The sequence below is a fragment of the Scyliorhinus torazame genome, chromosome 6 (assembly GCF_047496885.1).
Source record: "Scyliorhinus torazame isolate Kashiwa2021f chromosome 6, sScyTor2.1, whole genome shotgun sequence".
NCBI lineage: Eukaryota > Metazoa > Chordata > Chondrichthyes > Carcharhiniformes > Scyliorhinidae > Scyliorhinus > Scyliorhinus torazame.
The window spans coordinates 261064003-261090955 of NC_092712.1; the positions used below are offsets into that span (position 1 = coordinate 261064003).

The 26953-nt window shown below is 47.0% G+C and overlaps 1 protein-coding gene across 5 annotated transcripts in view; it reads left to right on the forward strand.

Moving 5' to 3' along the window:
- dtnbp1a (dystrobrevin binding protein 1a) overlaps nucleotides 1–26953 on the forward strand; it is a 368840-nt gene that overhangs the window by 270941 nt on the left and 70946 nt on the right. For 4 of the 5 annotated variants that reach the window (XM_072509624.1, XM_072509627.1, XM_072509625.1 and 1 more), the window contains one exon: nucleotides 21196–21351. The exons of the other annotated variant lie outside the window; for it this stretch is intronic. In XM_072509624.1, the coding sequence (XP_072365725.1) occupies nucleotides 21196–21351 (156 nt within the window). The remainder of the gene's footprint in view (nucleotides 1–21195; nucleotides 21352–26953) is intronic. 5 annotated transcript variants of the gene reach the window in all.

The window sequence follows — 26953 nt, forward strand, 5'->3', positions numbered from 1 at the left end:
TGTGCCTTGGAGAGGACGTGGTTTACTCCCCCTAGGATTCCCAGGCTCTGACCTGCTCTTGTAGTCACAGTATTTATATTGTTAGTCCAGTTTAGTTTCTGGTCAATGGTAACCCCAGGGTGGTAATAGTGGGGGGAGATTAATGATGGTAATTGCATTGAATGTCATGGTTGGATTCTCTAGTGTTGTAGATGGCCATTACCTGACACTTGTGTGGCACAAATGTTTCTTGCCACTCATTGTCCAGGTCTTTATTGCATTTGGACATGGAATGTTTCAGCTGCAAATAAGAACTGCTGTCCTTTAAGCAGCTTTCTGGCTTTCTCGAAGGCTTTTCAAAAAAATATCCGAACCACGGAGCTTCCTATAGGCCTGCAGCAATTCAGTGAAACTGACTTTAAAAATTGACATTTTTTAAATCGGAACCGTCAGGCTGCCATTTTTTTAAAAAGCTGGTCTTTCAGGTCTGCTGCTCTGGCAGGATGATAAACTCAATTTTAAACACTGACCCTTGCCCCCCAATCCCCCAGGTCTGGTGTTTATCGCCATAAAAACCCCGCTCCTGGGCCCTGCCTTTAATGCTTTGAGTGAGGATATATTCATCCAGGTCAGCTGAATTTCTACTTTGAGTGTTGCCAACCTGAGTACCTCTTTATTCATGTAACCACTGCCATTCTTCGAGGACCCATCCCACTGATCTGTAGGAAAACAGATTGATGGACTGCTGTATTGCCCTGGAAGCCCCTTGACCAATGCAAGACAGGAGTGGCAATGGTCTGAGCTTTAACTGTAGCACTCAGACCTTTGGAAACTCTTTGTATTACATTGGAAGTTGCGACAACAGCTGGTGGGTGCAGCATCAGGGTGGATTGTACTGATGTGCTCATGGAGAACTAGCCATACCATGTTGGAAAGGACGGGTGCTCAGTTCTGCACAAAGACTTGTGCCAAATTTATGCTGGGCTTCTTGAATTTAGGCTTCCTAGCAGGTTTTCAATTGCACTAAGCATTTGGTTATGTAGATAAATTAGTCGTCTTCTGGGGCCTGGCTGATCTGACTCTTCTACAGAAGAACTAGTGTGCTCGCCTCTGGTGAGCTAGCAAGCGTGCTATATTTTTCTTTGTCCTACCTCTTTTGTACTTGTACCTGACATCTCGCCACCTGCAGATCTCTCTTCCATCCTAGCCTCTAAGATATACACAGCCTATAGAATATGCTCAGTGTTAGTCCCTGGGCTGGTGGTTGCCACTTTAAGATTGAGCCATGGTGTTTATTCACCTTCACTGTCTTTCTTTCCCTCCTTTGACTGGGAACATTCCAATTCTTTAGTATCTGAAATGAAAAAGGGGCTAACTTTGGGTTGTGGTGAGGGGAGAGAAGAAAGTAAGAAGTACATGCTTACGCCATCTGATTGTAAGTCAAAAGATTGCAGAATAAAAACATCATCGACTCTTCAACCCAGCAGGTAGCCAAGTTGTCAATATTGCATCTTCGCTGAAAGGCTAATACTGTGTTCTAGGGCGGCACGGTGGCGAGTGGTTAGCACTGCTGCCTCACGGCGCCGAGGATCCGGGTTCGATCCCAGCCCTGGGTCACCATCCATGTGGAGTTTGTAGATTCTCCTCGTGTCTACGTGGATCTGTCTCACCCCCACAACCCAAACATATAGGATAGATGGATTAGTAATTGGGGAAATAAAATGAATTGGGTACTTTAAATTTAAAAGAATTTAAAAAACAAATATTGTTCTCAAAGCGGGCTAAAACACGCAGGCACGCTCCAGTTCTTTACTGCTGCTTGCTGTTATTATGTGTCACCTTCTGAAAGAAAATTAGAAGTGTGTCAGTGACTATTTAGTTGTGATGTATATAGATATCAAATATTTACGCCACAGCAGGAGGCCATTTGGCCCATCGTGCATGTGCCAGCTAACGAAGAGCTTTCTAATCTAATTCTGCTTTCTGGTCCCTTTTCCCTGCAAGTTACCGCATTTCACGTGCATATCCCAAGTTTTTTTTAATGCTATGCAGGCTTGTACCTCTACCACCCTTTCAGGCAAAGAGTTCCAGACTTCTTCCACCTCTCTGTGAAGAATTTTCTCTAACTCCCCTCTAATCCTCTGCCAATTACTTCAATTATGTCAATTATACCCCTGGTTATGGAGCATTTTAGTAAAGCAAAGCAGTCATTCTCTCAGCCCTTCATGATCTGATGCATCTCAAATGTCCCTTCAGTTTCCTATGTTCCAAAGGAAACAACTCTACAGACATCTATTTTTTCCATATTCTCCAATCCTGGCAATATTCTTTGGGCAGCACAGTGGTTAGCGCTGTTGCTTCACAGCTCCCGGGTCCCAGGTTCGATTCCCGGCTTGGGTCACTGTCTTTACGGAGTCTGCACGTTCTCCCCTTGTCTGCGTGGGTTTCCTCCGGGCGCTCCGGTTTCCTCCCACAGTCCAGAGATGTGCAGGTTAGGTGGATTGGCCATGCTAAATTACCCTTAGTGTCGAAGAAAAAATGTTAGGTGGCGTTACCGGGTTACGGGGATAAGGTGGAGGTGTGGCTTAAGTAGGGTGCACTTTCGAAGGGCCTGTGCAGCCTCGATGGGCCGAATGACCTGCACTATAATTTCTATGATAATTCTGTGATTCTATTTTAAATATCTGGTGTAACCTGTCCTGTACGTTCACATCATTCCTTTAATGCAGTGATCAGAACCATACATGTGGCCCGAACTAATGTTTTATACAGGTCTAGAAGAGCTTCCCCACTGTTCTGTTTTGTGGCTTGGGCTAATAAATGTATTCCACATGTGTTATTAACTACCTTATCCACCTGCCGTCCTACATTTCGGGATTTGTGGATATGCATTCCAAAGTTCCTCTGTTCCTCTATAGTCCGCACTGTCCTACCATTTTTTGGATGTTCCTTTGCCTACCGCAAATGCAGTCTCAGAAATGCATTCCATTTTCCACTTTCCTGCTCATCTGCCCAAGTGCATTAATATCTTACTGCAGTCTACGGTTTTCTTTCTCACTGTCAATCACACAACCAATTTTTGTTTTAATTATAAATTTGGTAATCATGCTCCCTACATTTGAATCAAAATTACTTATTCAGACCACAAAAAATAAGGGACGCAATATTGAGCTCTGTGGAGCCCCACTGGAAACAGCCTTCCAGTCACACAAACACTCGTTGATATCCAGTCGAATTCTGATTTGTATCCTGCGACTGAGTCGATTTTGGATCCAACTTTCACTTCAATCCCATGGGCTCTTTTCTGAGGGATCGTCTCAGAAGTCATGTTAAAATCCATGTGTACTACATCAAATGTGATTCCCTTATCAGCCCTCCTGGCTACCTCCTCAAAACATTCAATCAAGTTAGCCAGACATGATCTACCTTTAGCAAATCTATGCTGTGTTCTCTAACCTGTGCCTTTTAAAATTATGTTTATACAGCCCCTCAGAATATTTTCCAGTAACGTACAAGGATATTGCTAGGACTGGAAAATTTCAGCTGTGACGGAAGTTTGGGTAGATGGGGTTATTTACCTTGGAACAGAGGAGATTGAGGGGAGATTTGATTGAGATGTGTAAAATTGTGAGGGACCTGGATAGAGTGGATGGGAAGCACCTATTTGCAATAATGGAGAGGTTCGTGACCAGGTGGCATAGATTTAAAGTGATTGGAAGAAGGATTAAAGGGGAGATAAGGAAAATACATTTCAGAGGATGGCAGGGGAAGGAACTCACTGCCTGAAAGGGTAGTGGAGGTGGAAACCCTCAACCCATTCAAAGGCTTCCCTAATTTCCTTTTCAATTTAACCCCAAACCCTGCACTTTCTGCAATATTGAGCTCTTGGGACCCAACATAAATTTCCCTTTTTTGCCTTCTGGCATCTGGAGGGGATGGTGCCATTCTTTTTCTTTTTTTGGAACACATTTGCTTTGAACCCTTTCTGCCACTGATTTGGCTCTGATATAACTTCAAGTCATTGTTTCAAGTCCACCTTTCCGAAACCAGATCTTGGAGATGCAAGTTTGAGGCTTGCAACAGTGTTAAGTGAGAGAGTTCAGGTAAAGCACATGAGTGTTAGATGTGAGTACTGATTGATACAGATTGGTAGGTGAATGAGGAGCATGTATAGAATTTAGCAGTTAATCAGGCTAGTAATCCAGTTGAAAGGATATGCTAATTGACTATGAACTCCCTCACCTTGACAACTCGTGTCAAATTGTTAATTCTTTCCATGCTGTATCCATATTAAAGTAGCAGCACACCTGGCATTGGCCTCCAGCTCCTGAGCATATGTTTAGAAGGCCTCCTATCATCGCTTCTCGGCCTTTATGTTAAGATCAAGTGGAGAAGGCTTCCTATCCACCCTGCATATACAGGGCATATCTCATTCTTTCCTCCTCTTCCGCCAAGACCTGCAGTGTGTTATCTGGAAACCTTGCTGCTCACACTCTTGAATGTTAAGGTGTGGCCATTTGCTCCAAGAATCACAGTCTAGATCACTTTTCTTGATCTTTAAAAAAAAAACTGGAACCACTGGTAGCCAAAACGTACTTGCCTTTAACAGATGCAGGCTGTCTATAAGTAATACTAGCCGACAGCAATATTGCCCCCCTGCTAAAATGGACAGCCAATAAACAGGTTGGGTATCACTGGCTGTATGCAGAAATCATGTAAAAGAGTGGGCAGCAGTAATTTAACAAATTGCCTACAGGTGCAATGAGCGGATAATGCTAATTACCTACTGCGAGCCCCATGCCTATTTTTGGGGCTGAACCGCATTCTCGCCTAACGTCACCTCATCTACTCTCTGATTTATTTAACTGTTTTATTTGGAAATGGCTATTTTGCAGCTGTTCCTGTGACATCTTGAATGAATTCTGTTGTATTTAACTGTATATCCTGTGCTATTATTCACCCTGGATACCAAGTTACTGTAACTTTAAGAAGGATTAATCACTTCAATTTAATTTTAAGATTTGCAGCAATTTGAAGTGTAGAATCCCATGACCCTTAGAAGAGCTAATTATGTTAAATAAAAATGAGACAGTTTCAAGCTCCTTTGAAGTAGAGACTGAAATCTAAAAATTAGGGATAAAGCTCAACCTAATTAACCCCACCGAGCTATAGCATTTAAAAAAATATTTTTATTCGCCATATTTTTTTCATTTTTGATATACAAAAAAGAAATAGAAACAAAACAACACCAACATTATAAAACAGAAGTGAAAGCAGTCCTCTCACATCCCCTCCCTCTTTCTCCCCCCCTCCCCCCAACCATTCAACGGCAACCAACTCCTAAAAGTGCAAAATAAATGAACCCCAAGAATTGTAGAACCTCTCCTTAGCCCCCCTCAGCTCAAACTTCATCTTCATCGGGGGTCAAAAACTCCGCGACGCCGAGGGTGGAGAGAGTGGCCTCCACCCCAACAGGACCCGCCTACAAGTGATCAGCGAGGCGAAGGCTAAAACTTCTGGCCCTGCACCTGCATGCAACTCCGAACGATCCGATACCCTGAAAATGGTTTCTCGGGCACCTGTTTTTGTATGCAACATCCTCAAGATTGTGCTAAATACCTCCCGCCTAAACCTTTCCAGCTTCGGGCAGGACCGAAACATGTCAACGTGATTTCTCTCCCACATCGCTCACAGACAGCCTCCACCTCCTCAAACAGTCGGCTCATCGTTGATTTTGTGAGGTGCGCCATATGCACAACTTTCAACTGTTTCAGCCCCAGTCTCGTACATGAGGTTGAGGCGTTTACCCACTGCAGCACCTCACCACCGTCCCTCTTCCATCGTCCCCCAGCTCCTCCTCCCACTTCGTCTTAATACCTTCAGAGACACCCTGTCCTCCTCCAGGATTCTCCCATAGATCGCCAAAACAACCCCCTACTCCAATCCTCCCACTGATAGCACCACCTCCAGCAACGAGGAGTCCAGTGATATCTGGAAGGTTGGGAAAAGCTTCCTTGCAAAATCTCAAACCTGCAGTACCTAAACCCTTCCCCCTGAGCCAACTAGTCCCCAAACTCATCCAAGCTTGCGACTCACCGCCCAAGCAACAAGTCCTTCATTTCCTTGATCCCCTTCTCATCCATTTCTGAAACCTTGCATCCATCCTCCCCGGCTTGAACCCATGATTTCCCCTAATCGGCATCCCCCCTGACCCAGCCCCCAATTTAAAATTCTGCCTACACTGCCGCCAGATCTGCAAAGTGGCCACCACAACTGGACTCACCGAGCCATCGAGAACGGCACCATTGCCAGTGCCCGCAACCCCAACCTCCTACACGAGCCACTCTCCATCTTAACCCATCAGATCTCCCCCTCCTTGTTCCAGCCCTGCATCTTCTCCACATTCACCGCCCAATAGTAGTACAGTAAGTTTGGGAGCCCTAGCCACCCTCCAGCCTGTCAACCTCTGTACGAGACCACCCTCCTAATCCTTCCACCCCCCCCCCCCCCCCCCCACCCCCCCCATAAACAAGATCAATTTGTACACCCCCTTGAAGAAGGATTTTGGTAAAAAGGCCGGCAGGCACTGGAATAGGAACAAAAATCATGGTAACGCATTCATTTTAACTGCCTGCACCTGGCCCACCACCAATAGAGGGCGGTTGTCCTACCTTTCCAAATTAACCTTCACTTTCCCTACCAAACAAGTAAAATTATACCTTCGGAACCCAGCCTAGTCCCGAGCCACCTGCACCGCAAGTACCTAAAGTGGGTTGGCACCAGATGAAATGGCGGCCCCACCACCCCTACTCCCGGCTGGGAGACCATGAAATATTCGCTCTTGCCTAGGTTCAATTTATACCCCGAGAATGTCCCAAATCTTTGAAGCAGCTCCATTATACACCCAGCGGCGTGCTCGGTTCCAAAAGATACAATAACAGATCATCGGTATATAAGGATACCCGATGCGCTCCTTCGCGCGATAGCCAAATGTTCTTTAGCCAGTGCAAACAACAGGGGGACATAGGACACCCCTGCCTCATACCACGGCGAAGAGCAAAGTACCCAAAATTCATATTTTTAGTGCGAACACTCACCATTGGCTCCTTGTGCAACAACCGTACCCACAACGCAAACCTCGGCCCAATTCCAAATCTTTCCAATACCGCCATCAAATAACCTCCCGCTACCCGATTAAACACCTTCTCTGCGTCCAGTGCCACCACCACCTCCATCTCCTTTCCCTCCACTGGAGACAGGATCATATTTAGCAACCTCCTCATGTTCGAAAACAACTGCCTTCCCTTCACGAATCCCGTCTGATCCCCTCCTAACACCTTCGGGAGACAGCCTTGCCGCCAAAGCATTTGCCAATATCTTGGCATCTACATTCAATAGGGATATGGGCCCATACGACATGCACTCCACCGGGTCCTTATTCTTTTATAGCAGCCGGGAAATCGAAGCCTGCCCCATCGTCTGTGGCAAAAAAACCCTGCCTATTGCATCCGCAAACATTCCACCATCAGTCGCACCAGCCTATCCTTAAATTTCTTATAGTATTCCACTTGGAACCTGCCGCCCTCCCTGCCTGCATCCGCGCCGGTGCCTCCCTCCTGCAGGGGAGGTCCCGGACCACCGCGGCACTTCGGATTCACCCCCACCCCCTCGCCGTCCCTGGTGTATCTGGTGGGCAGCGGGCAGAACAGGGTGACAGCATGCCATCCAGGACGCCCAAGGTGCAGCCTGGCCCATCCAGGCCGGGCCCCCCCAGGAAATGGGCACCAAATGAGACCCTAGTCGCAGGGTAGGAGTCACAGCAGTCCACCTCCACTTCTGCTGTACCGTCTGGGACGTAATGATAGGGCCCGTAAGGCCTGAAAGTTAGACATCTAGTACGTTGGCACGGGTGCAGGGCACAGCTTAGTTATAGGGGCTAGGGCACATGTATAGAACTTTTGTTATTAAAGGCACTGTGACACCGATGAAAGCTACCTCTGTGCTCTGTCTGATGCTTGCGGGGGTGGGAACAAAGTGCCACTGTGGGTGAGGGGGTGATGGAACGTTGAGCCCCGGCTATTAACTTGGCCCGTGCTCGCTGGCCCTGCCGGTGGCGTTGGGCAGCCTCATGACTGCTGACGATTTTGTATACCAGATTAGAACCACGCCGGCGGGACTTCGGCCCATCCAGGGCGCAGCATCGTTGGGGGCCCGGAGAATCGCTCTTCGGGCCACCCTTCGCGATTCTCCGGGCCGTGCGGCGCCCGCTGCGATTGCGCGGTGTCCGGAGGTTCGCGAACCTGCATCGGAACGGCGAAAGGCGTCATGGGCCATTTTGGCGTAAACACCTATTCTCCAAGGCCACATGGGGTCGGAGAATCCCCCCCCAGGTTTAGGAGTTTCTACCAGAGCAACTTTTGGAAGTTACCACCGTGTATCCTGTAGATCTATCTACTGTTAATAAAATTAAGCATAAAATTACCAACACTTTGTTGGTTAGAGTAGCATAATAAAATAGCATTATAGCAGGATAAACATTTATGTGGGAAGCATTTCAAAAACATTTAGTCGGAGTGGATCAAGCATGGGGTCAGAACATCAAGAATAATGGCAATAAATTTACTGGAATTATTTATGGCTGTAATAAAATTAGTAGGTGAGGTTTATGTGCTTTCGACTTTGTGAAAATATTGATGAGCTACATAAGAAACAAATGGAAATTATTAATGTAAATAAGAATGTTTTCAATTCAGCTGATACATTTATTTAACAAAAAACAAGAGGAATCGATTAATCAGTTCCAATTTGTATGTAAACCAGTCGAGTGCTGCAAGGATCAGAACCAGTATTTCTGTCCATAACACTGTTGATTTAATAATTGGTTTCTGTGGCCACTTTGACATGCATTATGTTCACTCGAGATGATGAAATGCATTTTATTGATCTAACTGCACATAGCTGTACATAGTTTGAGGTTTTTATTATTGGCTTATAGTTTATTTGGTGGTTGTTGCTGCAATGTTGACGTAGTATGGGAGAAGCAGGATTACCCTCTGCAGGCTTGGAGAATATCATTGAGCTCTACAAAGCCACAGGTGGAGTTGCTCATTTTCTCTTTTTGTGCAGCCTGATGTCTTTGATGTTGGTATTCTGGGTCCCTTAAGGGAGTGTAGACTTTCTGCTAATTTTTGGAGATTTAATTAGAGACTTTTTTTTCCTATTTTTTAAACGCATTTTATTCAAACTTGTATCAAAGTAGGTTACAGCAAATAAACATTCTTCCCAACAATCAACTATACAGTTTGTACAGATTTTTCTCCTTTTTCACAGCCCCCTCCCCATCACCCACCCCCCCACACCCCTGCGACGAACAGCTCCTCAAACACGGTCACAAATATCCCCCACCTTTTCTCAAACTCCCTTGCTGAGCTCATACTTTATCTTCTCTAACCGCAGGAAGTCATACAGGTCACCCAACAATGCTGCTACCCCCGATGGCGATGCCGACCGCCACTCCAGCAAAATTTCTCGCCGTGCAATCAGAGAAGCGAAGGCCAAGACATCGGCCTGCCTTCCTCTCCATGAGCTCCGGCTTCTCTGAAACCCTAAATATCACCACCAAAGGGTCCGGGTCCACTCCCTCCTCCACTACCCTGGCGAAGACTGTGAACACTCCCGCCCAGAATCTTCCCAATTTTTCCCAACCCCAAAACATGTGCGCATGATTCGCTGGCCCCCGTCCACACCTCTCACACTCATCTGCTGCCCCCTGAAAGAACCCACTCATTCTCGTCTGAGTCATATGCACCCTGTGCACCACCTTAAACTGTATCAGGCTCATCCTTGCACAAGAGGAGGTCCCGTTTACACTTTGCAGTGCCTCACTCCATACTCCCCAATTGATCTCCATTCCCAACTCCGCTTCCCATTTCGCCTTGATCTTCACCACCCGCTCGCCTCCCTGCCCCCCCCAGCCACTTATATATATCCCCAATTCTTCCCTCCCCTTCCACATCCTGAAGCAGCAGTTGCTCCGGCAGGGTGTATCCCGGCAATCTAGGGAACCCCTTCCAGACCTTTCGTGCAAAGTCCCTAACCTGTAGATACCTGAACTCACTACCCCTCAGCAGCTCTACCCTTTCCCTTAGCTCCTCCAGACTGGCGAACCCTTCCTCCAAATACAAATCCCTCCCCTTGACCAGCCCCACTTCCCTCCACCTGCTGTACACACGATCCATCCCCCCCTGCTCAAACCCATGATTCTCGCACAGCGGCATTAGCACCGACATCCCTTCCACCCTAAAATGCCTCCTCAGCTGATTCCATATCTTCCCCGTGGACTGCACCACTGGGCTCCCTGAATACCTACTCGAAGCCATTGGCAAAGCTGCCGTCTCCATAGCCCTCAAACTAGACCCCTTACAAGATTCCTCCTCCATCCTAACCCACTCTACCCCTTCTCCTTCCCACCACCGCCGCACCTTGTCCACATTCGCTGCCCAATAATAATGAAAGCAAGTTTGGCAACGCCAACCCCCCCTGCTGCTTCTGCCTCAGTAGCAGGGTCCTCCACACCCTCGGCTCCTTCCCCGCCCATACAAAGTCAGAGATGATTGTGTCCACTTTCCGAGAAAAGGCCTAAAGATCGGGAGGGCCTGAAAGATAAACAAGAACCTCGGCAGAATATTCATTTTCACCACTTGAACCCTCCCCGCCAACATTAAGTGCAGTGTATCCCACCTCTTAAGATCCTCCCTGGCCTCCTCCACCAGCTTCGTTAAATTCCACTTATGGAGCCCCGTCAATTCCCTCACTACCTGAATCCCCAAGTACCTAAACCTATCCCTCGCTACCGTAAATGGCACCCCGCTAAATTAGCCCCATGTGCCAGCTCATTCACTGGGAATACCTCGCTTTTCCCTACATTCAGCTTGTATTCTGAGAACCCTCCAAACCTCCCCAACAGGCCCACAATCCTTCCCATACTCTCCAATGGATCCGAAACATACAGCAAGAGGTCATCGGCATAGAACGACACCCGATTCTCCCTCTGTCCCCTCATTATCCCCTGCCACTCTGCCGACCCCCTGAGAGCCATCGCCAATGGCTCTATGGCCAGCGCAAACAGCAGAGGCGACAGCGGCACCACTGCCTCGTACCCCTGTGTGAGTCAAAGCTTCGTGAGCTCATATCATTCGCCCTCACCCTCGCTCTTGGCGCCACATGCAGCAACCGCACCCATGCCACAAATCTCGGCCCAAACCTAAACCTTCGAACAAGTACCGCCACTCTACCCGATCAAATGCTTTCTCTGCGTCCATGGACACCACCACCTCCGGTACCAGAGCTCTCAATGGATTCATCACTACATTCAACAGCCGTCTTATATTACTCGCAAGCTGCCTGCCCTTCACGAAGCCTGTTTGATCTTCTGCAACCACCCCCGGGACACAATCCTCCATCCTCCCCGCCAATAACTTAGCCAATAGTTTCATATCCGTGTTCAATAGTGATATGGGTCTATACGACCCACATTCCACCGGATCCTTCCCTTTTTTTGGGATTAGTGTAATTACTGCCTGCTTCATCGTCTCCGGCAACTCCCCCTTCTCCAGTGCGTCATTAAACTCCCCCAACAGATGTGGTGCCAGGTCCGCCGCAAATTCCTTATAAAATTCTGCCGGATACCAATCCGGCCCAGGGGCCTTCCCCGACTTCAGACCCCTGATACTATCCAGCACCTCCCTCAGCCCCAGGGGCTCCTCGAACGCCTGCCTCTTTGCTTCCTCCACCTGGGGAAATTCTAGCTCGTCCAGAAACCACCCTTCTCTCCTCCTGGGTCTGCCTCATAAAGTCCCTGGTAATACTCTCTAAATGCCTAATTTATCTTCCCTGGCTCTAACATCACACCCCCAGCCCCAGTCCGGATCTTCAATATTTCCCTGGCCGCAGTCTGCCTCCGCAGCTGGTACGTCAGCATGCAGCTCGCCTTCTCCCCATACTCGTATTGCACCCCTCTTTCCCTACGCAGTTGCCTTACCGCCCTTCCCGTTGTCAGCCTGTCAAATTTCCCCTGCAACTTTTTCCGCCTCGCCAATCCCTCTACGGTGGGCACTCTCGAATATTCCCTGTCCACCTCCACTATCTCGCTCACTAGACGGTTATGTTCCTCCTTTCCTTATTCGTACGAACTGTAAATGAGATGAATTTCTCCCCGGACCACTGTCTTCAGTGCATCCCAAAAAATGATCGCCGACACCTCCCCATTCTGATTGAACTCCACATAATCCCTAATCGCCAACCGCACCTTATCACCAAAACCTCCATCCGCCAACAACCCCGAGTCAAACCTCCACCCTGGCCTCTGCTCTCGTCCCGTACTGAATTGAATATCCAGCCAGTGGGGTGCATGGTCCGAGATAACTATCCCCGCATACTCTGCCCCCTCCACCCCAACCAAAATCTCCCGACTCACTACAAAGTAATCAGTCCTCAAATACACCTTATAGACGTGTGAAAAGAAGGAATACTCCCTTCCCTCTGGGTTCTGAAAGCGCCATGGATCCACCATACCCATCCTCTCCCTCAACCCCCCCCCAGCTCCCTTGCCATTCGTACCCTACCCATCGGTCTGGGGCTCGATCTATCCACCCTCGGCTCCAGGACACAGTTAAAATCTCCTCCCATGACCAACTGGTACGTGGCCTAATCCAGGATTGCTGCCAGCAGCCCCCTCATAAAACCCACAATCTCCCAATTTGAGGCATACATATTTACCAACACTACCGGTGCCTCTTCCAATACCCCACTCTCAATCACATATCTCCCACCTGGATCCCTCACCACCTTCGCACTCACGAATCCCATTCCTTTGCTCATTAAAATCGCCACACCCCTCGATTTCAAATCAAACCCCAAGTGAAAAACCTGCCCGACCCACCCCTTCCTTAACCTAATGTGATGAGTGATAACTGTACCCTTAATGTAATGATCCCTTTAAGACTGGGCTTGGAACCCTGGGGGGCTCCGCCGCCCCCCCTTCCCCCCCAGGGAGCCGTATATAAGGTAATGTTCAGTGGGCAGTGTGCATTGAGCACACTTCTCGGCAGCTGTCTGGTTCTCTGCTAATTAAAGCCTTTGTATTACCAATCATTTCTCGCGAGTTGTAATTGAGGGTATCTCACCTAACCTGGTACTTCACACGGAGGTGTGTCTCCTGCAAAAAGACAACCCCCGCTTTCAAGCTCCTGAGGTGCGAGAACACCCGTGACCATTTAACCGCCTCCAAACCCCTCTACCGTCCGTCATCTTCCCCACTTAACACCTGCCCCTTTAATTCAACTCTGTACCTAGCCCATCCCAGATGGCCCCTTTCTTTGCCCTTGACCATGGGTGTGAGATTCCCCAAGGATGAGAGTGGAACTCTGTTCTTTTCATCTCTCTTGGGTGCTTCTAGAACAGATGGCCAATCTTGAGAATCATGTGACCTGTCACAGCCATCTTGTGGTTCAGGAGAAGTCCATTTGAAAAATAGTAAAAAAGAATAAAGTTTTGATATACACCGTTTGGATTTATTTTCCTGTCTTTTTGACATGACAATAGAATATGGAGCTACAGTTGAGGTAACATTTGCCATGATCTAATTGAATGACAGACCTGAGGGCTTTGTTGCTATTATAGTAGGAGGATGCAGTTTTTCTTGATGACTTGCATATTAATGAATAAAATGTTAGCACTGGCTTGCTTTTATACAGCACCTTTCATGTAGAAAAACAGCCCAAGGTACCAGGAGTGTTATCTACCAATTGGATCCAAACCACAAGATATAGGGATAGTTGACCATAAGTTTGGTTAAAGAGATAGCTTTTTAGGAATGTCTTAAAGGAGGAGGTTTAGGACTGTCTTAAAGGAGGAGAAATGAGAGAAACAGAAAGATGTAGTAATTCAGAGAGATTTAGTGAGGGAATTCCAGGAGTTTATCATAGATTATCATAGAATTTACAGTGCAGAAGGAGACCATTCGGCCCATCGAGTCTGCACCGGCTCTTGGAAAGAGCACCCTACCCAAGGTCAACACCTCCACCCTATCCCCATAACCCAGCAACCCCACCCAACACTAAGGACAATTTTGGACACTAAGGGCAATTTATCAAGGCCAATCCACCTAACCTGCACATCTTTGGACTGTGGGAGGAAACCGGAGCACCCGGAGGAAACCCACACACACACGGGGAGGATGTGCAGACTCCGCACAGACAGTGACCCAAGCCGGAATCTAACCTGGGACCCTGGAGCTGTGAAGCAATTGTGCTATCCACAATGCTACCGTGCTGCCCACGGCTGTTTAGATTAGGCTACCGATGGCATAACTACCAAGGGTGGAGTGATTAAAATTGGGAATGCACACCAGGTCAACATTGGAGGTATTCACATATCTCAAAGTCTTATATGGCTGGATAAAACTGCAGAGATAGGGAAAGGTGAGACCATAGAATGATTTGAAAAGAAGGATGCGTAATTTAAAATTGATTTTATTTTGCCAGAACACAAGCCAACCTAGGCCATCGAGCACAAGGGTGTTGGGTGAATATGACTTAGTGCAAGTTAGGATACAGGCAGCAGAATTTTAGTTGACTTCAAGTTGATATAGGGTGGCATAGTCAAGTCTGGAAATAACAGGCACGCATAAGGGTTTTGGTAGTAACTGGGTCAAGGCAGGGGTAAAGTTGGACGATGCTACAAGATGGATGTAGCTGCCTTGGTGCTGGAAGTGCTTGGTATGTGGTCGGAAGCTCACATCGGTATCAAATGTGACGCATTGGTTGCATACAGCATGATTCAGTCTCGGAGAGTAACCAGGTCAGGGGAGTCAATAGGTGTGTGGCAGGAATTGAAAACAATAATTTCAATCTTCTCTGAATCAACAGTAAAGGTAACACAGTAATGGAAAGCAAGGTCCAGTTGAGGGGAAGGAATGAGCAGGTCAAGGGAGGAACAGGTCAAGCAGTAGCAACTAGTTGTTTATTATCCGGTCAGTGTGCATGCATGACCTTTAGTCCAAATCTAGTAAATGAAAGAAATGGAAAGATAACAAAATGGCAGAGGAAAAAAAAAGAGAATGTAACGAGGCATGTGAGAAGGGGGTGACAGATGGGGAAATTAGTAAAGATGTAAATACATGGTGATAAAAGTATGTTAAAAGAATGCGGAATGTACAGAAACACAGGGAAATGGAAAGAATTACAGAAGCAGACAAAATGTAAAAACAGTTATTTTCTACTGAGAGTTATACCTTAGGACAGAAACAATTGCAGATGATTTGGAAGTTCAAAAGCATGGTCATCTTGAGACAAAAGTGCTGTTCACTGAGTGTCTTGGGAGAAAAAGTCATAAACTTAGTACCACCGTTAAACCACAGTTTACATTTTATTTACCAAAACTGACAATTATATTATTGTCACGAGTAGGCTTACATTAACACTGCAATGAAGTTACTGTGAAAAGCCCCAGTCGCCACATCCTGGCGCCTGTTCGGGTATACAGTCGGAGAATTCAGAATGTCCAAATTACCTAACAGCACGTCTTTCGGGACTTGGAGGAAACCAGAGCACCCGGAGGAAACCCACCGCAGACACGGGGAGAACGTGCAGACTCCACACAGACAGTGACCCAAGCTGGGAATCAAACCTGGGACCCTGGTGCTGTGAAGCAACAGTGCTACCCACTATGCTACCATGCTGCCCATAAATGCTGAGATTGCAGTCCCATTCATTATTTATAATTAAATTTGCAACTAGGTGTACAGAACCAAAGTAAAAGGATAACATTCTTTACAAACTCCAGAACGACCCTTTTATAATTCAGGAAATCAAGAATTAGGTTTGTTACTTTAAATTCATTTGAACTGGGAATGGGTTTATTGAACTCTCCAAAGAACCAATTTTTCCTCCTGCATGTGAGGTGTAAATTGGACAAAATGATGTTATGGTCCCAGGAGCCTGTATTATTGCAACATATCTTTTAATTAAACAACACTGATTCTGTAAAAACACAATCAGTGATGTTCTCATTTTGATGCAAAATGGTTTCAGATGTGCATCAATACCAAAAGTGCAGTATAATGTGGACAAATGTGAGGTTATCCGCTTCGGTAGCAAAAATAGGAAGGTAGATCTTTATTTGAATGGGTGTAAATTGAGAGAGATGGATACTTAGGGAGACCTTGGTGTCCTTGTGTATCAGTTGCTGAAAGTAAGCACGCTGGTACAGCAGGCAGTAAAGAAGGCAAATGGCATGTTTCCGTCACAGGAGAGGATTTGAGTATAGGAATAGGGATGTTTTACTGCAATTGTATAGGGCATTGTTGATGCCACACCTGGAGTATTGTGTGCAGTTTTGGTGTCCTTATCTGAGGAAGGATGTTCTTGCTATGGAGGGAGTGCAGCGAAGGTTTACCAGGCTGATTCCTGGGCTAATTCCTGGGATGGTGGGACTGTCATATGAGGAGAGATTAAATTGGTTAGGATTATATTCATTTCAGTTTAGAAGAGTGAGAGGGGATCTCATAGAAACTTATAAAATTCTAACAGGATTAGAACAGGTAGATTCAGAAAGAATGTTCCCAATGGTAGGTGAGTCCAGAACTAGGGGTGATAGTTTGAGGATAAGGGGTAAAGCTTTTAGGACTGAGGTGAGGCAAGATTTCTTCACCCAGAGAGTGGTGAATCTGTGGAATTCACTACCACAGAAAGTAGCTGAGACCATAACGTTGTGTAATTTCAGAAGGTATATATAGCTCTTGGGGCTAAAGGGATCAAGCGATATGGAGGGGGAATGCTGGATCAGGGTATTAAACTTGATGATCAGCCATAATCATAATGAATGACGGAGCAGACTCGAAGGGCCAAATTACTTACTCCTACTTTTATTTTCTATGTAAAACAATTAAATAATTTGGGTTTCGATTCACAATCAAACTGCTAAATTTGTTGAAGCAGTGTGGTGAGAAACCACCTCTTGTGGGTAGTATTGAGGCTCACACAAAGTGAATCACAGGCTCCCTTGTGGCAGCAAAAAGTAGCCCCCAGGGCACACTGTGCTCTCCTGATGTTGAACATAATGCAAAGTTGGCATTAAAAGAGTTGGCAGTGTAACTTGATCATCAGCTGCAGCATCCAGCGCAAGATGGGATCCAGTAAAATCTGTTTGTTATGCTCTTGACGTAGCATAAACTGCTTCCTTGATGTGCACTCTGACAAAGGAAGGTTCAGATTGGAGATAGCTTTAACACCTTTATTAAACTATCAACAATTCTCCTACTTGGATTCAATGCTACTGTTAATCCTGCTATAGCTACTCAGACTGACGAATCAGTCTGCTACAATCCACGTGATGGTTGTGATGTTCAATCAACCCTGTGTCTGTACTCAGAGTGTCTCCACTGGAAAGAGACTGAGCACGTGTGATGTGTCCTTTTATATGGGTGGTGTAATGCCCTCCTGTGGTAGTGTCACCTCTGTGTATATCGTGACTGCCCATTGGTCGTGTCCTATCTTACTGACCTATTGGTTGACTGCCTGTGTGTCATGTCTCTGGTGTTCCCTCTATTGTCTAGCTAGGTGTAGTGTATGTACATTAACCCTTTGTGTACTTACAGTGATATATATCACCACATCCCCCTTTTTTCCTGTTACATATTTTCTGTACAGTGTTAAAGAAAATTGAACAAACTAGTTAGATGAGTGATACTCTGTACAAGTTATGATAACAGTGATCATTAAACAATAAGTCCATATCATATGCATGAGTCCAAAGCTCATTAATTATTATGGTTGAGTGGCTTTCTTGTTTGGTTGGTGAGTTGGTGATGTTGATGGTGGCATTGCATTGTAAATGCCATCAGTGTCCCTGTGCTGAAGGAACCAAGAAGTGGTCAAATCACTTCGTTGTCGGATTTGGACTCTCTTTTTTTTTCTTTCGATGCTTGTGGTGGTAATTCTTGATGGCATCTGTCCTGAAAGCCAGGTTGCCTGTTGGTAGTGTAGCAAACGTGAATTGGTAAGATGCATCGTCCTGCCATGGCACGTCATTGTACTGAGCTGAGCAGTAACAGTGTCCCTCATTTGCAGAGTTGTAACGTCGTACCAGTCGTAGTTCCATTGGTGTTGTTTTTGTCGTGATTGTTGTCGACGTTGTTGCCTTTGGTACGCTTCTTGCTATTGTCTTTGATGTTGTTGTGGTGGTTGGTTTTGTTGCCATGTTTGCTGCGTTCAAGGACCACACTCTGTGGATAATACGAGTCCTTCACACAGTTACTCGTGTTAGCGTGCTTTGTGGCATCTGCTGTCGCCTTGAGCGTGCCGTCACTGAGTTTGCGGCGCTCCCCGTCTGGAGTCATGTCCAGCTTACTCGAATCAGCTTTGGCTTGTCGATGCTCCCCATCTGGAGTCTGGTCTGTTTCACCTGAGTCAGTTTTTGTTTGTCGATGCTCCCCGTCTGGAGCCCTTTCTGGTTCACCTGAATCAGCTTTGGTTTCTTGATGCTCCCCGTCCGGAGTCACTGCAGGTTCACTTGAGTCAGCTGAGATTTCTTGATGCTCCCCGTCCGGAGTCATTTCAGGTTCACTTGCATCTTCTGAGGTTTCTTGATGCTCCACATCCGGAGTCAAAACATTCAGGAATGCATTTGCTTGTGGAGAGGCTCGAGCGATTGAGGTTTGAAGTAACGTGGTGTCACCGGAGTCACCAGTAGTCTCACTGTGATTGTCGAGTGCCTCTGTACATTCTAGCTGAGGTCTGTCACGTTGCACATCTGGTATGGGAAGTGGGATGCCATCGTCACTTGTCTCACATACAGTGGGTAGAGCCTCAGTGTCTTCTTGTCGTTCACTTGAGCTGGGTAGACCGTCAGAGTCTTCTTCTGGTGGCTCAAATAATCTGTGTGGACTGTCATAGTCTGCTTGCTATACACTTGAGCGTGGTAGACTGTCAGAGTCTTCGTCTTGTTCACTGGAGAGTGGTAGACTGTCATAGTCTTTCTGTTGTTCACTTGAGCGTGGCAGACTTGCATTGTCTGCTGCTGGTTGCTCAGAGGAGGTTGCTCGACCCTCATGGTCTTGTTCATGCAAGGACTGCGCTTTGGATTGCTTCTATCATGGAGGCTGTCCACGAGCTCGCTGTGGAGGCTTGTGTCACTCCCTCTGTGGAGTCTTGCAGCGTTCCTTGTGTGGAATCGTGCATTGGTCTCTCTGTGGAAACTGTCATCACTTCTTGTTCATGCAAGGACTGCAGTCTGGAGTCTTGCGTTGCTTCTATCGTGGAGTCTGTCCACGAGCTTGCTGTGGAGGCTTTCATCGCTTTCTGTGTGGAGGCTGGGACCCTTTGTGGTGCGTGGACCACTCTCTGTGTGGAGTCAGGGACCCTTCGCGGTGCGTGGACCACTCTCTGTGTGGCAGCAGGCCGCTCTCTGTGGGCTTGTACCGCTCTGTCTCTTGATGTCAGGCCGCAGCATAACCCTGCACTCACGAGTCGGGATGTCATATATGCTGGGCTGAAGATTCCCCAATCCGAAGAACTCGTCGTTGGGGTCGTCAATGTACAACACATCTAGATTTGGTACTGGTGTAGCCACCCAAGGTGAAATGTTCGTCTGAGTCGTTGTCTTCTAGGACCATATCATCACGTTTTGTGTCGGAGCTGGCATTGGGCTTGCGATGTCCAAAGAGGAATTCAAATTCTGAGTCATAGTCTTCAAGGACTGTATCATCTCTTTGGGCGGTGCTAATTGCTTGTTGCAGGGTTCTGCGGAGGTTAATTTCAGCTACTGGTTGAATTTCAGGCATTGTGCTGTCGTTCCAGGTGAAAGAATCGTGTTTTACGGCTTTAAATTTTTTTCCCCGCGTTTTGGGACATTTCTCCTTTAAGTGGGGGTGGTCCGGGACCTCTGACGTCTCGACGTGTGTGACGTAGTGCGTAGGAAACGATTGCGCATGCACAGATCACTGTTCCTTTACTTGGGGCCTTTTTTGCAATTGCGCATGTGCGGCTTCTCGCGCACGCTCAAATGGACCTTCCTGTTCTGTGCGCTCTTCGCGCAACTGTGCATGTGCAGCACCTTTTCCAAGATGGCTGCAATTCAAAACTGCCGTTCGTTGCTGCAAGCCTACCTCGTGGTGTGTTTTGGCGCCTCTTTTACCTTTTCCTCTTGTATGTTCCTCGCAAAATTCTTGGAATTTGTCCAGGACTGCCTGGAAGTCGCTCTTGTTTTGCCTCTTTGAGTATTTGAAGGTTTAGAAGATTTCAGCTGCTTCTGGACCCGTGATGGTAAGTAGAAGCTTTATTTTCTCTGCATCCGCCACGGCATCTAGGTCGGACGCTGCCAGGTAGATCTCAAATCTCTGCTGGAACCAACGCCAGTTTTCACTGAGATTGCCTTGGTACCTGAGCTGCTGTGGAACCAGAATCTCGAACATCATCTTGCCTGGCTGCTGTTGCTGGTAGTCACTGTTTGCTGAGTTTTAACTATATGGATTGAAACAGTTCACTCCTGGAACCATGTTTTGTTCTGCTCTTGACGTAGCATAAGCTGCTTCCTTGATGTGCACTCTGACAAAAGAAGGTTCAGACTTGGAGATAGCTTTAACACCTTTATTAAACAATCAACAGTTCTCCGACTTGGATTCGTCGCTACTGTTAATCCTGCTATAGCTACTCAGACTGACGAACCAATCTGCTACAAACCACGTGGTGGGTGTGATCTTCAATCAACCCTGTGCCTGTACTCACTGTGAGTCTCCACTGGAAAGAGACTGATCATGTGTGATGTGCCCTTTTATATGGGTTGGTGTAATGCCCTCCTGTGGTAGTGTCACCTCTGTGTGTATCGTGACTGCCCATTGGTTGTGTCCTATCTTACTGACCTATTGGTTGACTGCCTGTGTGTCATGTCTCTGGTGTTCCCTCTAGCTAGGTGTAGTGTATGTACATTAACCCTTTGTGTACTTACAGTGATGTATATCACCACAAAATCCTAAGCCGCTTGCTTTATCGATTGTTGCTAGTTTCTTCAAACCAATAAATAATAAAGGGTGAGCTCCTGTTTTATGCAGTTCTTTGTTTTCCCTTGCAGGTTGAATGCTGTTAGGAATAGAGCCTTGTAAGTTGGAGTCTCTCTGTTCTGTTTCACAGTTCATATCAAAGATTTTTCTTTCTGTTCCAGCTGAGTTGGATGGCGAGCATGCCCAGAAGGTACGCGATATGGAGAATACGCAGCAGCTGAAACTGAAAGAACGGCAGAAATTTTTTGAAGAAGCATTTCAGCAGGATCTGGAGCAGTATCTTTCTACAGGATACTTGCAGATAGCACAGAGACGAGGCAGGCTTTTACATTATTTCATTATTGTATCTTGACAAAACCTTCTGATAAAATTAATAAGTTTTTAGTGTTTAGTAGCATGTATTTTGGGATAGTTTTGAAGTTTCTTTGACTCTTAATATTTCTGACACATAGTCAATGCAGCTCTTGAGTATGAAGAAATGCATTTTTTGCCAATAGATATCCAGAAGTTTAATGTATTTAGACCTGCAGGTAATGTTGAAAATTAATTTTAGGTTAATAGGTCCATGCAGGAAAACTCCTAAATATGTGCAAATATGTGTGCTTGGAGAAGTGGAGTGATTGTAAATTGACATGAGAGATTACTCATGTCTGTGTTAGTTGAAAGAATGACTCTGTAAATGTAGTTCTATTTTAAATGCCTTGGATGGTATGTACAAAGGATAAATGCAAGAAGACACAGAACAGGGAAACAAAATATAAAAATGTTGAAAGAGTCACCGGGCTCGAATCCTTAGCTCCCTTCTCTCTCCAAACTCGCTGAGATTGTCCAGTATTTTCTGTTTTCGTTTCAGATTTCAGCATTTGCAGTCATTTGCTTTTATAAAAATGTTGAAACGTTCAGTTCAGGTACCTGTCGTAGTCCATATTTTGCCTTTACTATTACCCCCCACTGATGATGGTCGGAGATAATGTTTTCACCCCATTTGTTGGTCCGCGTTTAAACAATACATCTTGAAATTTAATTGATGGATTCAAACAAAACGCTGTACAGATTAACTTTTGGCAAAGATACAGATCCTGATCCTGGAATTCTTTTAAGGATTAGTTCACAGGTTTGGTGGGAGGATGGGATTGTTGTTATTGATACGGGGATTGACATTGCATTCGTTACGGATTATTGTTTACTGTTGGTGGGTGTAAATTTGGGAGAAAATGTGAAAAAGGAGAATAAAAATATTTTTTTAAAAAAAGGATCAGTTAGCATTGCAACATGGGCCAAAGTAACTTTTTAAAGAATGTTGTGGTTTCTTTTAAATTACCGTTGCCCCTGAAAGTGTGTGGAGGTAATAGAATCATAGAATTTACAGTGCAGAAGGAGGCCATTTGGCCCATCGAGTCTGCACTGGCCCTTGGAAAGAACACCCTACTTAAGTCCACACCTCCACCCTGTCCCCGCAATCCAGTAACACTACCTAACATTTTGACACTTGGGTGTAATTCAGCATGGCCAATGCACCTAACCAGCACGTCTTTGGACTGTGGGAGGAAACCGGAGCACCCAGAGGAAACCCACGCACACACGGGCAGAAAGTGCAAACTCCACACAGACAGTCACCCGAGGCCGGAATGGAACCCGGGACCATGGAGCTGCGAGGCAGCAGTGCTAACTACTGTGCCACCGTGCCGCCTTGGTTAATCTGCTCGTTAACAATGTATTTCAAAACTAATGGACGGATTTTAATGAAACTTAGTACATAGTGTCATGATATTCAAACACACACATCATGATAGACACACCAACAGACAAATCAGAACACATAACACCACAACCAATCACAGAAAGATATAAAAGCACAAACACGACACCTGGTGGTCAGTATTAGCTGGAGAGGAGGACCAGGACAGACCTGCTACACGACACACTCGGAGACAGCACGTGCAGAGTATCCAGAACGAACTGTAGATAAGAGTTAAAATAAAATAGAGTTGTACTATATACAACTGTGTTGGCTCATCTGTGCACCAGAGAACCCAACACCACATGGTACAGGAGTGGATCGATACCTGCCGGCATACCTCAGTGTACACAGACAACCAGCAGTGCCCAGGCAAAATGATAGAGCTCCCGGTTCCGCAGCCGCTCCAGTGCCACAGCGATCTCCGCGAAAACTGGCAGCGATTCCGGCAAGTGTTCGAATTGTTCCTGGTGGCAGCTGAACTCCAAGACCTGGATGATAGCGAAAAAATTGAATTTCTCCTCACCATCGCCGGTGCAAGGGCAAGAGAAATATTCACAAGGTTCAGGTTCTTCAGGAGGCAGCAAAGGTACGATTACCAGGCAGTCCTGGACAAATTCTCCAAGTACTGTGAAGAAAACGCAATCCAATCGGCAAGTAAAGGTAAGAAAAGCGGCAGTACACACCTCGTGGCCGGGATCCCGGAGCCCGAATTCCCAGAGGCCGAAATCCCGGGCCTGAGAGAGGGCTGGGTCGAGGTCGGCGGCCATCTTGCTAAAGGTATCACGCTAGCACAGTTGCGCGAGCAGTGCGCAGAACCGGAAGTTTCGTTTGCGCATGCGCGAGATGCTGCGCATGCGCAGTCAAGAAAACGGCCATCGGTAAAGGAACAGCGATCTGAGCATGCGCAGTCGCTTCCTACGTGCTACATACCGAGCGTCAGGATGTCAGAGGCCCCAGACCGCACCAATTTAAAGGGGAAACGTCCCAAATCCAATTTAAAAGGGAAACGTCCCAAATCAAAAAAACAAAAATCTGTTAAAGCTGTAAAACAACCTTCCCTCACCTGGAATGACAGCACATTGCCGCAAATTGACCCAGGAGATGAATTTGACCTCCGAAGAACCCTCCGACAAGCAGTTACCTACGCACAAGCCGATGATTCCGACCTCGAATACTTTGATGATGATCTTTACAGTGTTTCCGGACCTCGCGAGCCCAATGATAGCTCCGTGGTCCTATACGACTATGACTCGGACGAATCTTTCGTGTTGCACATTGGCGGCCCCCACATTGAATCCGACGCAGATGCGGATTCATTTTTCGGATTTGAGGATCTTCAACCCAGCAGATATGACGTCCCAACTTATCAGTACCGGATGATGCTGCAGCCTGACATTAACAGACAGGGAGTGGTGCAAGCACACAGAGAGCGCTCTGCTGCCACACAGAGCGTGGTCCACGTCCCGCTCAACGTTCCCGACTCTATGAAAGAAGACATGCAAGACTCCAGAGCGCAGTCCTCGCATGAACCAGAAGTGACTCCAGAGTCACAAGCCTCCACAGCAAGCTCGTGGACAGACTCCACATTGCAGAAACGCAAGACTCCAGAGCGCAGTCCTTGCACGAACAAGAAGTGACTCCAGTGTCACAAGCCTCCATAGAGAGCTCGTGGACAGCCTCCACGATAGAAGCAACGCAAGACTCCAGAGCGCAGTCCTTGCACGAACAAGAAGTGACTCCAGTGTCACAAGCCTCCACAGAGAGCTCGTGGACAGCCTCCACGATAGAAGCAACGCAAGACTCCAATGTGCGGTCCTTGCAGGAACAAGACCATGAGGGTCTAGCAACCTCTCCTGACCAACCAGCGGCAGACGATGCAAGTCTGCCATGCTCACGTGAACAGCAAGAAGGCTATAACAGCCTACCATGCTCCACTACACAGCAGCATGACCATGACGGTCTCTCATGCTACAATGAAGGGCACAGCGCTGAAGACTGTTCCAGCCCAACTGAAGACGAGCCAAAGGAATCGCCTCGTCCAAGCCCGAAGAAAAAAGGTTTATGCGCTGACCTTCAGGATCATTATAGCCGAACAGAGATTAATAATGCTGCACGGTCACAGAAGGATGCTGAGGATTTGCTAAAGAAATTAATTGAATGTTTAACTTGCAAGGAGCAGACTGAGAATTGCCAGTGTTTTAGTACGGATCGAAAAAATGGACAAGACATTGATCCTCAGGTAATGGAAATAACTCAACCTGAATCATATCTACAGCAGGGACAAATGTCTCCCTTCAACACAACGCCGCAAAGTCCCAACTTCGGAGACCAGCAGTTAGTCAGTAATGACTCTTCAAACCTTGAGGGGAACATTAATTGCATTGAACCTATACACACTCCACTGATAAATGAGCAGAACATTGGAGCAAGAATCCTGAGGACACCGACATCGAGTAGCCAGATAACGAATTTAAAACCCGCAGCAGTTTCAAGTGAACCAAGTGTGCTTTCCACTAATGGTGAAGATGCAGATAAGGTCGACCCGATTATCCATTGTACCACACTAACCCCAGTAATTAAGCAGTTATGTATGGGGAGTATAATGTGGGCAATTGAGAACAGTAAAAGAGAGACTGTGACCATGCCAGTCCCAGCAAAATCAGACCCAGAGACCATGAAGGCATGTACATTAGACAAAGATACATATGAGGTACCTGAGAAGAAAAGTGAAACGGAATGTTCTTTGGAAAATAGTACAATGTCGATAGAAACATTGGATCCTATATTCGAGACCATACATATGGGAGAATTTGGGGGTAATAAACAAGGTTCTGCAATGTCTGGGGGAAGATTTAAAATTCCAAAGAAGAAAAGCCCAAATGAAGGACAACGGCAAGACAATGACAGTCCACCGACATGGTGTGCACCACCAGATGAAAACTCTGACAATTTACCCAACCCTAGTGAACAGCAAGCTGCTAATGAGGATCTATCCACGGGATGTGAGACGAGTGACGACAGCATCCCACTTCCCATGCAAAAGGTGCAAGGTGACAGACCTCGCCTAGTGCGTACCGAGGCACTCGACGATCACGGTGGGACCACTGATGACTGTGGTGGCGGCGCACCGCTTCCACCCTCGATGGCTCGAGCCTCTCCACTGGTCGGTGCATTCCTGCATGTTCCGACTCCAGAAGTGCAGCTTCAGGGAAGCTCAGCTGCCTCCAGTGAACCTGTTGGGACTCCGGACGGGGAGCATCGACGGAAGGCAGACCGGACTCCAGATGGGGAGCAGCCAAGCGCCGACTCTGATGCGCGCACGCCAGACCTTGCTCCGGACGGGCGGTGTCGCGGCCTCGGTGATGGCACGCTCAGGGTGACGGCGGATGCCACGGCGACAGGGAATGGATCGCGTGGCAGTCCCACTGGGTTGGCAGTGGCGACCAGCACCGGCGGTCCAAGACGGACACACCAATTCGCGCCATCGCCAGACGTTGATGCGAGCAACAATTCTCTCTCCAAGGCGACATGCTTCGACGTTTCTCTGCGGAGTCGCCCTTCCGGCACAGCAGGTGGCCGGAACCAGCATGCACGGTCTCGGCCAACTTCCACATCTGGCACAGTCATCGCCTTGCATGATATTAGTGATGGTGCTTCTTCGATGGCAACGACCCATCGGCTACAAGATGCCGTCCACCACAAACATAAAAAGAAAAAAGACTCCACCTTGTTCCTGGCATGCAGGGCGGATGGATTGGTGCGTAGGCGCAATCAGCGAGCTTTGCGCCGCCTTCCACGCTCGCAACTGAACCGTACGCACACGCCGGATCCTCCACTGGTTCCCAAGGATGACTTTGTGGAGATGCCACGGATCATGCCCCTTCCATCGCCACCAGAACCAAACCACAGCCAAGGCAACACTAACAAAGATGTTGAATGTTATATTTGCACGAATGAAAAACCAAGCACTGCACGAAGTACAACAAATGGAAAAGTAGAGACTTCGGCAGCAGCATCACCTCCAACAGTCCAAGGTGAACCAGTGTGAACCCAAATCTCCACAGCTGAACCAGCTTGAGGACCAGCCTATTCTTGAGGCGGTCACCCATTAGACTGGACTTATAACGCTGTTCATACTTTCAAAAAGTCAAACACTTCTGTATTATAACCTGTTGTTG